At 39.9% G+C, this 16,205-nt stretch overlaps 1 protein-coding gene across 1 annotated transcript; it reads right to left on the reverse strand.

Annotated features, from left to right (window-relative positions):
* Positions 1-1,355: 1,355 nt before the first annotated feature.
* On the reverse strand, positions 1,356-15,662 carry gdap1l1 (ganglioside induced differentiation associated protein 1-like 1). The gene is made up of 6 exons (XM_061058167.1): positions 15,114-15,662; positions 9,564-9,756; positions 5,774-5,947; positions 4,103-4,197; positions 2,564-2,678; positions 1,356-2,478 (listed from the first exon to the last, which is right to left on the reverse strand). The coding sequence occupies exons 1-6, from the start codon at positions 15,294-15,296 to the stop codon at positions 2,135-2,137; spliced, it is 1,104 nt and encodes a 367-aa protein (XP_060914150.1). The 5' UTR covers positions 15,297-15,662; the 3' UTR covers positions 1,356-2,134.
* Between the last annotated feature and the right edge of the window lie 543 nt (positions 15,663-16,205).

Below are 16,205 nucleotides of genomic sequence, written 5' to 3' on the forward strand. Positions count from 1 at the left end.
TCAGCCATGCAGATGAGTCAGCGTTCCTCCCCTGCTCCCCTTGTTTAACCTTTCAGCTCATTAAAAGCTCAATAAAATGAATGAGACACTGTTTAATTAAAAATATCTATCTGTGAAAACAATCTTGCATCTGTCAGGAGGAGTCACAAACAAACAGCAGTGGGGTTTTTTTGAAGTATGGCTGAGGGGCCATCTGCAACACACTGTACAGTGCAGGTGATTCAAAGGTTACAGTTAGCGTCTTCTGTGCTCGGTAGTGATCATAAATTCTGCCTCTGGGCGACACAAAACTCCTCCACCTGTTACGAAACGCTTACACAATAAGAAATAACTCCATGCAATGAAATATACACCCTAAACCTACTGTTACACTGTTGTGCCAAGAAGATGCAGAATTTATCATTTTTTGTACTACCACATCAGCCAAGTGTAACTTTTCAAACAGCCTGGACTTCAGCTCCCGCGACGAAGAAGAGTGAGAGTGGATCAGTGTGTGCCTGTGATCTGTGGTGCTCTAAATAATCTGACTCCAAGCGCACGTGTGTGTGTGTGTGTGTGAGTGTGTGTAAGTGTACAGTTTCATAAAGATATAGTCTGATATTTGGGGAAATTCACATGTTCACATTTTGCAAAAAGATGCATTTCAAGATTGATACCACTCTCCTGTCTGTCTGTTTAATATGAAGCTACTTCCTCTGTTGGTTTAGCTTAGCATGAACACTGGACACACTTTCACAAAATGACAGAATGATTGATGTTTCTTTACTAAAACATCTAAAAGCAAAAATCTTTTTAAATGAGGTTCTGTGCTCCCGTCTGGGTCAGATTAAGGGGTCAAATCTGAAACCACAGACCCTAACAAATTGTTACTTTCACGTTGTGGTGCTTCTCTTGCAGCTCTTTTTCCAAGATGCAAACAAGCGTAGTAGCAGTAGTAGTAGTAGTGAAGAATACTTTAAATTCTGATTATGGGTTATTAGAACAGACAAAGTATTAAGAGAATTAAGCTTTAATATTACATTAGTAAAGTCATCGGAGGATCAAGTTGTAATATTTTGAGTATAAAGTTGCTATTTTATGAGAGAGAATCATTGTGTTGTTCTCAGCTATGGTTAGCCTAGCTATATGCTGCTTTGAAGGGGGGAAATCAGAAGAGCAGCCAGCCCATATATTCAGTTATTTCTGAAACTTTTACCAAAGTATATCTTCACATGTGTTTTATAACAAACCGTATATTGTGTCCTTAGAATAAGCCCTTAATATCTACAGAGGGAGTGGGTCATCTATCTTGGAGCATGTAATGTTTGACAGCCATTTCTTCTACAGTAGCCCTGAATGGACATTAATTGGTTGCACTCAGCAGATGTAAAATGCTACAATGCAACTCAAGCTACATTTTTAGCAAATTTATGCAGCTCGGCAGCGATAAGCAGAGACAGGTAAGGTATCGCCCCTGATTCCAGTCTTTTTCCTCAGCTAAGCTAACCATCCCCTGGCTGTAGCTTCATTTTAAAAAAAGGACAGAAATTGAGATGGTATCAACTCAAAGATGCAAGTCTCTGCAAAAAGTGAGGAGAATAATTTCCAAAAAAGTCAAACTACTCCCTTACAGTTTGCCTCCATCCTTTCATGATTATAATTGGCAGTTTCTGGCAGCACAGCACTTTTCAGAGAGTCTTTGTCATGAACGTGTTCCTGCGGTTTTACTGGTTAAACCTCAGGCTGATGGGAGGAGTGAGGAGCAGGTACGATGAGTAATGACTTTAATAGTGGCATGCGAAGGTCAGTTAACCCCTGTTGGTGTTACTGTGTTTAACATTTCTGGGTTTCTACTTAAAAGTTTTCAGTAAAAGTGGACCTGATGCATGCCTCCAACTTAAGTTAAAACAAGGACTTGCCGACACTGAGAGCTGCAAGTTGCCAGAAAATGAAAGTGGATGAAGGCCTTGATTCCCAGAAAATGTGCTGTCAAGGATTTCTTATTATGGAATGTTTTAATATTCTTTGTTCACCCAGGTAAGTAATAGTGTTCTCTATATAGATTCATTATGTTTTCCTGCAGTCATAAAACATTACAGAAAAGTTGAAACATCACACAAATACACAGACATTTAACACAACAAGAGGGCATTCACTACATGTATTTCTTTTTTAAAAACCAGTAGGCAAAGTAGCCCATCCCTCCCAGGGAGCCCATGAGAAAAGAGGCCCCGAAGAAGGACGGTGGCTTCTTTTTTACCATCCGGAAGGCGTTGGGTAGGACTGCCGACAGGAGCGTCGTGTGGATGTCGCCCAAGACCTTGCGGAAAGCGTAGCGTTTTTGCACACGCACAAAAAAGGACTGCAGGTTGGGTCGGCTTCCGTCCTCCCAGTATTTCTTAGAAAGTCCCAAGAACTTGAGCCTGTGCAACAAGGCTCCGAGGCAGACATCCGCTAGTGTAAATTCAGGTGCACATAGCCACAACTCACACTTCTGACCTGCAAGGGAACAAACATTCAGTTAAGATATTGCTGGAAAGAATTGGTGTTGTTATATTATATGGTATTAAATATTTTGGCATACCTTGATACTCTAGTTTTCTTTTCTCCAGTTCAGCCTCCACTTGATCTAGTACCATCGCTAACTCCCCCAGAATTTTCTTAAGGTAATTCACATTATCGTGGTCCAAAATTTTTGCCTGAAAATTGTTAAAAAAAACATTATTGATCAAGTGTTTACATTTTTTTTTAAAGTCCATTCACATTCTGACAGCAATCAGTGAATGAAATACTCTGAAAATAAAAATAAAAAAATAAAAATGATCTTAGCTCACCACTGTCTGTCAAAGGCCTTTAAAAAACTCTGTTCAATCATTTAATTCAGACCAAATAATTTAGTGATGAATTATATTGAGTGATTTGGAGTTACAAATACGTGTAATAAAAAATGGCTTACATCTATATGAAATGAAATGCTATTAAAATTAAATATTTATTATTTTATTTATTATTTATTAAAAAAAAAAAAAATAGGTTCGCCAACGTGATGACGTTTCAGTGACGCAAGTAACGGTGACCGTTGACCTTCTTCTGTGGTGTGATTGGTCAGTTCGTGTCGCTTTCGTTTGTTTTGAATTTGTTACAACATAAACAAACGTTTTAAGCCCAAAATTCACTTTTACTGTTCAGTCGATCCGGTGAAATAGAGAAACTTCGTACCAGTTTACTATGAGCTCCGTTTCTTTTGTAATCAATGAGAAACAAAGAAGAAGATTGGAATATGTTGATTACGACCCCGGGTCACAAAACCGCTAATTTCAGCTAATGGAATGCTAACGTTGTGGATATATGGAGGATAACATAAACGATGAGGGGGACAGGATCGAAGTAGAAGGTCTGGACGAGCTGCATAAACACCGTAAGTCAGTATTCTGAGTGTAAAGTAAGCTACTTTTCCTCCCGTGTCTCGGTTAGCTACAGCTAGCTAGCACATAGCTGCTTGGCTTTTCTGTTGCTGTTTCCATGGTAACGGTCGACGGAACCGCATATTCGATTCTAGTCAGTGCAAATACGTTATTAAATAATTAAATAATAATTAAATTAATAATAATAATAATAATAATAATGATTAAATAATTAAATGCAAATACGTGGTTTGTATTTTTTATTTACTTTAGTGTTTTATAAAACAACAGGCGCTTTTTCCGCTGACTATGATTTAAATCTTGTGTTTTAGTTTCTATGTGTTTGATTTTTAAATACGAGATGTTTTATTTCAGGTGAATTTCATGATGAAATGTACCTCGGCTAAAATGTTTGATAATCCAATCAGCTGGTGCCTGGCAGTTTGAAAAGTTGCTCCATCACAAAGTTTACTTAATGAAAAGCCTGTTTAATATACAGGATAGTAAAATTACAATCATCCCAACATTCAAAACCTTCAAAATAAAACATTACAAATGCTCGATGTAATCAACGTAATGCTCAATGTAATCAACTCAAAATTAAAATGAAATGAATACAGATTAAAGGGTGTTCTCCCACATTGATTGTATATCCAGTGTAATCAGGTCAAGGGATTCATTAATTCTTTTAACTTACAAACATTGATCCTTAGACTCACCATGAGTTTCTTCTGCTTGGACAGGTACGGTTCTGTCAGCTGAGGCTCCTCGTGGTCCAACTTCATCAACTCCGTCGCAGCATTGGCAAGGTGTCCTGAACACACACACACACAAACACACAAAGTGTCTTATAGTCTGTATACTTTAAAGCAGGTTATTTTGACAAAGTTGATTGGGTAAAAAACAACTTGTATGCAATGCAAAGAAGCTAGTCTTGAGATGTAAGATACTACATTTCCTGATCATAATGTGTGTATCATACTGTGAAGAGAACAGACACTTTAGGGTTCAGTTGGTTTTCTTCTTCAAGCAGATATGGACCGTGCAGAAAGCTAGTTCTAAGTAGACCAAAAGTCAGTTGTGATAAGTCTGGTTATATTCTACAACAAAGAATGAAAAGAACAAAATGCAGTGTAATTCATGAAAGCAAGTATGTTGTCATATATCCCATAAATGAGCCATAATCCTGCACTGGGTGGCATGTTCCTTCTTTACCATGAACTGAACACACTCTAGTTTATTTTGTGCCAATCCCACAAACACCCCCTGCTGCTGTAAATACACACAAGAGTGTTTATTCTCCACTAAAAATAGTCCCCACTGAAACCATTAAATACTCCTGTTAAGCAAAGTGTGTTAAAACAACAACAACAACACACTCACAACTACAGTGTGCGGCTAATATTTGAAAAGATTTTGCAGTTTTTTGTTGTGAATTCCTGCCGTTCTGCTGCTCGGTCCAGCTCCCTACTTTGATTTACACACTGAGGCCATTACTTGATGGAAAGAGGAAGACTCGAGTTCAGACTGTGAGTCCTCTTGTCAGCTGCTGGGATGTATAGATCTGACACCACAATGTGCTGAATTAAGAGTTTTCTGGTTATACACTCTTCAACTATCTATAGTCCAGACTGTTTCTGTTTTGTTTTTACTGAGAGACCAGATAGTTATGAGTCTTTTTACTCTCTGTGTTTTTTAGGAACAATAGTATGAACTAGGGCCCGACTAATATGAGATTTTTGGAGCCAATATCGACATTGATATTTGGGAGAGAATCCCAATATATTATATTATGAAATCTGTAGAGATGGATATAGAAACACATTTATTGCTTGATCACTCAAATGTGGATCAAACACTTAAAAGATATATAATGAAGACAAGATGGTCACTCAACTGGAAGGTAACTGTGCATGTACGTGCATCAACACTTGACACTCTGGAGAGTGATGATGCTTGTTGTAATCCATGTAGCGCCCTCTGCTGGTGAAACAGAACTGCTAGTGTAGTACAATAAAACTCCAATGAAATGCTATTTGACAGGTAAATAAATCTAGTTATATTGGCGTATATCTGTGATTAATAAGGCGATACCCATAGTCACTGGATAAGCAAATATCTGCCGATATTATCTGCTGGCCATTTAATCGGTCGGGCTATAGTATGAACATGGTTTTATGAGAGTTTGTATGAGATATGTTTGAACGGCTCTGTCTCATCTTTTTTATTATTATAATTATAATTTGGATCTATTGATTTAATATTATAATTGATTTTAAGTTTTAAGTTGATATCAGTTTGCTGCTTTGTGTGAATACATACAGTCAATGTTCTTCATGTTGTTGACGGACAGTGTTGCCTGTAAAACACGTCGTGCAGGCTTGACTTACTCCGTATTTCTGCGGTGGCGTACTTTGGGATCATGGAGTCAGTGGTGAGCTCTGGATGGAGGATGCAGCCGTGTGTGTAAGCGTCCATGGGCAGACCGTCAAGTAGTTGACGGTACTGCTGCACGTGCTCGTGGACAGGTGATTCTGCATCAGGAACCAGCTGAGACACAGTTTCTGCAGGAGAGAGACACAGATGTAAAAACAGCAAAGAAAACAACAAGGCACCCAAAAAATAATGATATGATCTGAAACTGAGCAACTGAGTAGAAATGTAGAGCCATGTTGCATACTGGTATTCCTGCTTCATTTTTAGACTATAGATCACCTGAGGTTTCTAAGCAACTGTTATAAAGCGCTCTGCTCCCCAAAAAGAACTCAATCCTCTGTGCTTCAGCTGTCACACAGACACAATGCACGGTAACCTGGTAACAGATGACACCTCCTGCTCTGTGTTACGGTTACACACCACAAACCCTGTCTCACAAAGCATGACATTTAGACAATACTGAAGCTGAGATAAGAAAAATATCTCCTGCAGACTGTATGTGTGGTGTGAAAGTATGCTTTGTCACAAAGATGTAACCTGTAACCTACATCAGCTGCTCTTAATACTAGCACTGCACAGTAAATCCCAAAAGTGCATCACATTTTAAAAAAAGTGATTTTACATCAACAAGCTTTCCAGCCCAGCATTTGTTCATCTCACCCATTGGATGAAGTCTTGCATAATAGCCAAGCTCTCCCACCATTATGATGCAGTCAGATGAAGCTCAGGCTAGCTGTTCAGGAGCAATATGTTGCAAACACGTGCAATGTGTAAAGGAAGAATTAGAGAGACTAGAGCTGTGAGTTGAAGATAAACTTTTTGTTAATATTTTTTTATTTATCAAACTTCTTCATGTTGCATATTTTTCTTATATTGTGCAGGCCTGCATCAGATTAGGGCAAAAATCATAATCACGATTATTTTGATTGATGTTGAAATTAAACACAATGACTCATTAAGTTTGGATCTGCATCCTATGGGTTTATCGAACTTAAACGTTTGGAACACAAGCAATAATTATCAAATAAATACATGAAAAAGTAATATATATATATGTTTTTGAGGTAATGGTGATGTTATCTTGTGTCTCAAATATAAAAAGAAACAAGTTGAAACATTTGCCACATACGACAAAAGCTACAGACAAAATGAGCCCAACACGGCATGCGGCACAGTGTTTGTTGAGTTCTTAACTTGTTAAATAACGACGATGCTCTGCTGTCTTGTGTGAAGCACTTTGAAACGCCTCGTTGCTGAATTGTGCGATAACTTGCCTTGCCCTTTAATCTCGATTATCTTGTTTTCATGTTTGTGGGAAGCCAAAATCGTAATTGAAATTGAAACTGGATTTATTGCCCAGCACTCCTTCAGACCACCTCTCCTGGCTTCATAAAGGCTCATCCATAAAGGCCTTTCCAGCCAACACAGCAGAGTATTAACAGCCACTGAACGTACAGTAGGGCGGGTATATTACTGTATTATTCATTTGTGACAGTAAACTTCAACATGATGATCTCTGCATCTACTTTTTAACATGGACTAAACTTTAAATTTCCATGCTAACAGACTATGTAACAGTCTTCGTCACTAATTAAAGAAAGTATTATCAGATAAACTGAACCAGGTGGAAACAGCTGACATGCTGGACTTAATGGAACAAAATTCTCTGAACAGAACTTTATTAGCGCAAAATGTTCATTATTCTGTCGCTACATCCTACCGCCTCAGCTGATTGTCAGGTAACTGCTCGTAGACGATACATTTTAAAGGGATTCAACTCTCAAAACATTACACTGTGAGGTTTTTTGAGAAGCTCTTACAGGGATTTTATTAGATGCAAGACTAAGACTAGTTGTCTCCCTGTTTCCAGTCTTTATGTTAAGCTCATGAAAGCTACAGCTGCTGGACCAAGCTCGATAAAAGCAGGCAGATATCAGAGTAGTATCGATCTTCTTATCTAACTCCTCAGCATTAAACCTCTCCTCACACTTTGGTTTTTTTTGTGCAGCTGATTTTCCAAAGTGTTGAATTAGTCCTTTAACAATACTGGGGAACCAGAGTTGTAAATATATTCTTTGAAATATTTTGCCGTCCAATTCTTCCATTAGCTCTCATCATTCTGGCTGCATGCTGCTCGGCCGGGGGAAGGGACAGGTGTTCAACTTAATGACCTGCTGCTGAGACTCCGTATTTAAGGATGAGACGGAGCAGAGTGAGCTTTTATCTCAGTGCAGGGTCACAGCCAGCACAGCACAGGGACCAACCTGACAGAACAGAGATAGTCATTTGGCTTGCTTGAGGATGTTCAGAGGTGCTTGTGAAAGGGTGGAGCTGCACCTGGCAGAGCTCCAGAAAGCTGAGTAAGCAGACCCGGGATCAGCATGCCGGTCTGGACATGCCATGCAGAGATCCTGTAGGTGTCCTGCTGAAGCAAAATTCCAACAGTAAAGAACAATGCTCAAAGTGTAAGAGCAACTTTAAGAGGTCTTGAATATCTGACTGTCGACGATAGAATTTCACATAACCGGAGCCCCTTGCAGCACCTCCAACAACACTGTAAAGTAGTCTGAGTTGGCATCACACTGCATGCTCTGAAATGGTATACGAGTCTGTTTTCTGAGGCATCTGCACTTTCCAGGCCAGCTGCAGCCCAGTTCGCCAGCATGCATTAGGCATTTACACGCTGAAGAAAAGCACGTCTGTAAGTTTGATCCTGAAGATTAGCTTCTGGCTAGAAGCATGTCCAGCTTGAGTCCTGGTTCTTACGCATGTGATGCAATTATTTGAGACTAAACACACCAAAAAAACAACACTAAAACAACCTATATTGATCCTTTACCTTAAACTTTACAGAATACTGAATGAATGCATTAACCCGCACAGAGCACACTATAAAGCATCTCAAATTATCGGGTCAGGATGAGAAGAAGACATCAAACACCAGGGTCAGTTATTGCCTCCTCAGCCTCTTATTATCGAGCAGGCAGTGAACCAGATCTTCTGCAGAGATTTCAAGCGTCGCTGACCACAACTAAAACTAAGACTTCTCCCTGAGGCCTTCACTGGTTCAAGGCTCTTTGAACATTTACATAACATCATGTTTCGGCTGACAAGTCTATATAACACACCGCCCACAGATAATGTATCACACACACACAGAGATAATAACAGGATTAAGTGTTTCATCTCAGCGCTTCCTTACTCTTGGCAGAGGCAGGAGACGACATTTTCTGAGTCACTTCATCACACTGCTGGATTCACATATTGACAGATCTTTTCTTTGTCACACTCGGTGATTTAATGACAATCGCTTGTTTGATTAGAAAGTCCCTCACTCGTCTTGTTTGTATCTGTGTCTCGTCCTCGACTGCCGTGAATTCCCCCCCAAGAGATCATTCCAGTTTCATCTAATCTAATCTAATCATAGGAGTCCATCTCGGTGACATTGCTGCAAAGACACAATGTTGTAACACAGTTTCACAGTACTATACACACAGACACACACTGCACAAGAATGACAGATGGCCTCAAACTGCTTCCAATAGTCTTTGCAACCCAAACTGGAAAAATGCAGCCTGATATTTTCTGTATGCTGGATTAGCAACAACTGCCTCAAAAAGATTCTGCTAAATGTGTGTAAGTGCGTTTTTTTACTCCTCCTTTACCTAAAACTTTTTTAGGTAGCTAAAAAAAGTTTCAGGTAAAAGGAGAAGAAAGAGAAAGCACATTATATCTGCACCTTACCTCCCACAAAGGTTTTCTCCAGATAGTCTATAATCTGGTTGTAGTCACTGATGATGGTCTCCCCGTGGAGGAAGACGGGAACCTCCTCTCCCAGGTTCAGCCTCATGAACCAGGGCTCCTTGTGCTCCTGCAGGGGCAAGCTCACATCCCTCTCCTCGCAGACCAGACCCTTCTCGTTTATGACAAGGCGTACCTGCAATCAGAAAAAAATATGCTGCATGAAATGATGCTCCGTTTAATGAGGAAGAGGGATGAGATATGAAAGCAGTCGTTTAATGCACTGTATTCCCTTTGACACAGGATATTAAGACAAAATACTGAAACTGACAGCATGCCAGACTTTGGTGTGTGTGCATCAGTTAATATGCAATGGATGAATTTAGGAACTTTTTCCCTTAAAAACAATTAACTTGTTGTAAAATACAAGGAGGACAGGAGGAGGAAAACGTATGATTTAGTTTGAAAAAAAAACAAAAGACAGCAAACCGTGCCGTATTATTACATGGATATGCTTAGTGTTTGGGTGGTCCTGCAAGATAATGAGAAGCTTTACAGCGTGCTCTAGTTTGACTAAAATCCTTCCCAGACAGTCAGGATGCATTGCTAGCAGGACGAAGGATAAACCAAGGTCCATAGAGAGCTATTAGCGGGAACAAGATTAATGAAAGGAGATGACACCTGGGCTATAAAGTGCTACATTTGGCACACTTTGGGGGGAGCAGCAGGAAAAAACAGGCATTTTGCTGAACATGACCGTGCATGGCTTTATGAAATACAACTGAATGATTTAGTGACACAACAAGCAATGACCACTGCTAACCACTGAGAAGTTAAATAGATTTTTACACCTCTATCAGTGTGGCCCTATTGCTCACTTAATCCTAGATTTTTATATCAAACTGTCAAATGTTTTCTGTCCCAGTCTTACACAGCTGAGGTCTCCCTCAGTGATGCCCACAACAACACACTCACTGCTTTATGTTATATAACAATATTAGTCACCCATCAGTAATGTTGCCAAGTAGTTCAGCTGCTTGGGGCAGCACAAACTAAACTCCTCCTACTTCAACTATATCAGTCTGTTACAAATGTCACTACTCAAGTGAATATAAAGCCACTTTTCTTAGGTATTTTTCCACTAATGGTTGCTGATCACAGTGCAATACAAGTGTGCAATATTAACCTTAAAAACAAAAAAACAGTGCAATTATATAATGTGAATTTGTATTATATCTTTGCTTTAATACCGTGTATAGCTTCTGTACAGTTTATTTTAATTTACCTAGCTGTTAATACAACTTATTTATTTTTACTTTTACTTTTTTGTACTTTTTCTACTCTTTTTTTCTTACAATGCTATTCTATTTTATATATAATTTTAACTTTGTTTTTGTAGAAGCTGACTTAGGGAGAAACGCACAAGAATTCCAATGTACCTGTACCGTCCTGTACCTGTGCAAATGGCAATAAGCATCTATTCTATTCTATGATGAATAGTTCTAATGATCTCATGAAGAAGTTTGTTCTTAAATGACTGAGCAGATTCTTGCTAGCGTGCTGACACACTGCCCTCTCTGCACGCACAGAAAACAGCAGCAGTGTCACAGCGGGTGTATTCAAAGTGGAAATCTCTAACCTGCTGGCCTTCAGGGTTGCCAGTGCTGTATTGATCTGTGAAGCTGGCCTCTAAAACCTGCTGCTCCTCCAGGTATCGCGCTCCATACGTCTCTTATCTTTTTTCATATCACCATGTGTTCACAATACATCACTGACTTGAATTATACGACTATGCTATATGACCTACCTAAGGCAATGGGAGCACAGTGACAGTGACAGTGAGTCTTGAAAATGCAGTGCAGTTGAAATTCAGCTGCTCAGCTCTCCTCTTTCCTCACCAACGTGCTGATGCATACACAGACGTGTAAACAATCCCACTGATGATACTGTCTACAGAAAGAGTAGTGATTCCTCCCTCGTTATCGTTTCCTCAATGTCTCATTTTCAAAGTGTTTACAGTCGGATTCATTTTGGTCTTTTCAAGGGAAAAAAAACAAGTTTTCAAGTTACACAAGATCGACTAAATATAACACTGTCCGTCAAAGTGCTGCAAAGATGCTTCTTGTTCATCGTGACCAGTCGTGTTTCAAGCATTTGCTTTATACCAAGTCACAAAAGGATTCAGTTCAATTTTGTCGGATTCGGCAAACCCGGTGCTTGGCCTCTTAATCTCATGAAAGCAATCCCCAGCATGCCATTTAAAGCACGCATCAGCTTGCATAACAATAACTGTCATACGGCGTTGTTACAAAATAACTTTAATGGGATTGCTGTGCGTTTCAGTGCTGCGACTTTCCTTGTGCATTGTTCCAAATATGCATGCCCCACAATAGTCAATTCCTTGACAGCAGAGACACACATGATGGTGGAGTCACTTTAGCGGCTTCTGGATTGAAGTGATAATCGTGACAGTGAGCGCAGTGTTTACCCTTCTGCTGAGTGACAACCGGCACAATCAGCGTCTCAGACTCGAGTGGCCCTGAGCCAACAATGGAGTCTTTAATAAGTCACACACCAACCTCAAGCTGAGCATCAACTCAAGGATGTGGATCTAAAGTGGAGAGAAATATACTGAAACAGCAGCCTTCAGTTCATAGAAGCTGAAGCTGCTCTGAGTGCATGCTGGGAAATATGCAGGGACGGAGGATGCATTTAGCCACTTCTCATGAGAGGAATAGTTAACTAATCCTATAATGTGGTGTGTAATATCAAGTACAGACAGTGTCAAACTCATACAGGCTAATTAATACTTTCATACTCGCCCTTCTTAACTCCTAAGGTTGTCAAAAATAAAGCCTGACCGATTAATCAGCCAGCCGATCAAGTGTCTAATGCACCGATATTACTAGATTCATTCATCAGTCAAATAGCATTTTATTAGAGTATCATTGACTTAAACTAGCAGTTCTTTTTCTGGCTGTCACCAGCAAAGTGTGCTAGATGGATTACAACAAGCATCATCACTCTCAATTGGTTGCCAGAACTTTTATTTTTGAGGCCGTGGTATCGTAACAGGTATAAATATTGTTTGATTTTAACTTCTAAATCACATTGAAGATTGAATTTCTGCTAAAGTTACAACACTACTAACTCCCGCCTCTTTCTGCTCTGTGCACCAATAGGCGCTTGTGTGCCCCTCTCCTGTAGATTTGCTTTATGATGAGATTGTCTATGTAGTGAAGAAAACTAAATCTGTAGAAAAAAGTGACAACATCTGACAACACTTTTCTCAGCTGCATGTCCCGTTGTTTATCCCGTATCTTTACATCAGGATGGTCATTTCTTTTTTAAACAGTCTAATATTGCTTATTTTTGCTTTTTAGGGACTTTGAACAACCCCCATTAATCATAGGCTCATGTCAAAAGAGGCGAGTCCACAGACGAGTCGAGGGAACATGATTAATTAGTTCAGTCAAAGACATGCACTGACACATGTCCATCAAAAACTCCCAAGAGCCTAAAGGGATGTCCTTAAACCTTGAAGGCGTGCAGGTAATTGCAATAAGTAAGAGAAAAGAACCAGAAAATATTTTGCTTTTTTGCGTTTTCATAATCAAATATTAAACTGGATGCAAATGCTTAAGCAGCTGATGTTTGCAGCTGTATCTGATAACAGCTGGGCACACAGAACCAAACGGTGTAGATGTTCCCAGACAGCAGACAATCAAGACTGGACAAAAATGAGGACATTTTAAACTTCTAAAGGGAATGATAATATTTTTTTATATTTAACTGAAACACAGCTACAGTGTCATCATTAACCACACTGGTACATTAAAGTGAGAGGTGTAGTTTTTCTGTGTTCGCCTGAACGAGTATTGTGTTCAATTATAATGGCTTCTGTTTAAGTGATGTCATGTGTGCACTTAAGTCTAATAATAAGAACATTTAACCCCAAAAATACCATAGAAAGAAATGTAAAATAAGATATAGAATCAAGCAGAATTAACCTAAAAATCATGAGAAATATGCAAGCGCTTGTTGTTGTTTTCCAGCTGTCCTGGTCTGGTTAGGTCAATCCCCATTCATTCATTCATTCATCAAATAATAAATATGATGATATGATTTACGTGCAGCTATAGGTTGATGCATTTTGATAAACAACCAGGAATGTTGCTTTCTTCATTCTGCTATCACATCAACTAGACCGTGTTTCATGTCACATACAGATAAACTAAATCATGTCATGCCAAACATCTGTTTCTATTGTTGAACTAAAGGAACATACATATGTTGGATCTAGCTGACTAGCTTCACAGCTTGCTGCTTCTTCAAGCAAATTTGTTGCTTTAACTGATTTTGAATCTATCCAGACAGTGTCATTCAGAGGCATTTTTTATCTGCATCCATTGATAATGAAATCAGAATGAAATGAAGGGCTGAATAAATCACTCACATTTGTGAAATGGTCTGGTGATATGAGCCGAGGCAGAACAGAGATTACCCTGGACTTGACTTCTGCTTCAGTTTACACCCTCTGTGTCTGATATGTCATCTCTTTTGCACCTTTATCACCCCGAGCGTACACCTAAGTTTTGTCCTTGTGAAAAGTTATACAAGCATTAAAGTAGCTCGACTGTTCTTACGGTAGAAATGATTCTGTAATCACAAAAAAAGAGCTTAAAGATGACATTTAAGATTCTCCTTTATTCGTCCCACAAGGGATGAAGATATAAAAACAGGGTTGCAGGGTTGGCTGTTCTTGGCTTCTGTATTGTGCTTCTCTTGGTGACTGGTAAACTTTTCTGATGTGTAAGATTGGTGGCTTATCCCTTTATTTTACAGTCTGTTTGTGAAGGAAAGCCATTGTCTTACACATTAACCTACAAAGCTTTTGTTGCTTTTGTCTCCTTGTCTGGTTGTTTTAAAAAGCTTTGTATAATAAAAAGTCAACATATTCCTGACACCTGTGTTTTGAACAGGACAGGCACAGGTGAGTCCCTGCCAAGGTAGTCAAAGGTAGACTTCAAGGAGCCATAGAATAACAACATATGTCAGGCATCAGCTGCAGAAGGGGGGAAGATGGCCTTTGGTTTGTTTTGCTCATCATTTCAATCAATTATTTAAGATGTCATGTTTCAGAGCACATTAAGGTAGTAGCCACATTAATCAGCCACAAGATGACAAAGCCTGTGAATCAAAGATGGAAGCTGAAGAGATGTGAGGGATGATGAATGCAGAGAGGAAAGACACACACAACAGAATATTGACCACAGATCCATCCAGCTATATGACGAGGAACACGAGCCCCCATGCTGCAGCGTTCCTGAACGCCTCATATGAGGGAGATCTGCCCAGCTGCAGGATCAGATTCATATTCCGGAGCTTTGTGCACGAGTAAACATGCACAACAACAAACAAACATGCTTTGATCATAACAAACAAACACAGGCAGCTCCATGCTTCAGCATCACATCATGCAGAGAGACGTGGAGCCACCTCCATTTTCAGCCTCCTGCTCTCTGTTTTTTTTCTCTCTCTCTCCCCCCTTACCTTTTGGGAGGTGAACGATTGCGTCCAGTGGTACAAAACCAGCCTGTCTTTATTGAAGGGTTTGGTGGGCTCCGTCGTCGGTTCTTCGCACTCCTCCCCGTCTGTGATTTTGCCGTCTTCATCCATGGCTGAGATGGGCCACCAGCTACAGTTGGTGGGGGTAACATTGTTGGAAGACGCCATGACAGAGCGTTTTGTGCGTGTGGAGGAGAGGAGCGAGGAGGGAGAGAAGAAGAGAGAGAGAGAGAGCGAGAGAGAGAGAGAGAGAGAGAGGATTTCAGCAGATCGAGCTCAGCATCGTCGGTTTACGCGGCATCATCCGGATGTGTCGGACAGCTCCCGGTGCTGAAATCCTCCTCACGCCCGAATAATAACCGACAGGCCAATACAATAACCCCACACAGTCATATACACACACATGTAACTTCCTTTATATGTATGATTCACTTAAAAAATTAAACCAACGTGCGACCGCGTTACATCACACGAAGAGCTCCACGCAAACATGCGCGTTGGAGAGCCGCGTCAGTGGAAGGTCAAGCTGCTCTCTGAAAGGACATAAAGGCAATAAACTAAAATGGCTCGTGTCATGAATCAGTCGTGCTAAATGTATATGCAATATGCATGCATGCACGTGCACCTGACTGTAACAGCACAGTGTCAGCAGATATAGACATCATTTGTATGTTGGATTGTTAAGTACTTATGTGCTGTACTTTTTTATTCACATGCTCTATATTTGGGCATCTTAGATTTCACATAATTATTTTGTGATTATAATTATTTTTTTTGTATTAAAGTAGCAGTTTACAATATTTTTTTCCCACTCAATATGGTGTCGACTTGTCCAGGGGTTGGCATGGCCCCACCTTGAAATCTAATTGGCCAACCCAGGTGCCACCCTCAAATCCTTAACAATGATTGGTTTGTTGCCTTGTCAGAGGCAGGAGTGCATTCAAATGGAGCACCTTTTTATGCTGGTATTTTTTTAGAAACAGACTTTAACTCTCTATTTCATAAGACAGGAATGAGTCCGTGAAATTTTGCAGCCAAACTCCGGCACTAAAGCAATCTGCAAAAAGCATTTGGCAA

The sequence above is a fragment of the Labrus mixtus genome, chromosome 15, assembly GCF_963584025.1.
Source record: "Labrus mixtus chromosome 15, fLabMix1.1, whole genome shotgun sequence".
NCBI lineage: Eukaryota > Metazoa > Chordata > Actinopteri > Labriformes > Labridae > Labrus > Labrus mixtus.

Coding starts and splice junctions, on each gene's coding strand:
- gdap1l1 (XM_061058167.1), bottom strand. CDS start 15,296: ATGGCGTCTTCCAACAATGTTACCCCCACCAACTGTAGCTGGTGGCCC. Junction 5,948..9,563: donor GGAGAAAACCTTTGTGGGAG/GTAAGGTGCAGA, acceptor TCTCTCCTGCAG/AAACTGTGTCTCAGCTGGTT. Junction 2,479..2,563: donor AAGAAAACTAGAGTATCAAG/GTATGCCAAAAT, acceptor GTTCCCTTGCAG/GTCAGAAGTGTGAGTTGTGG.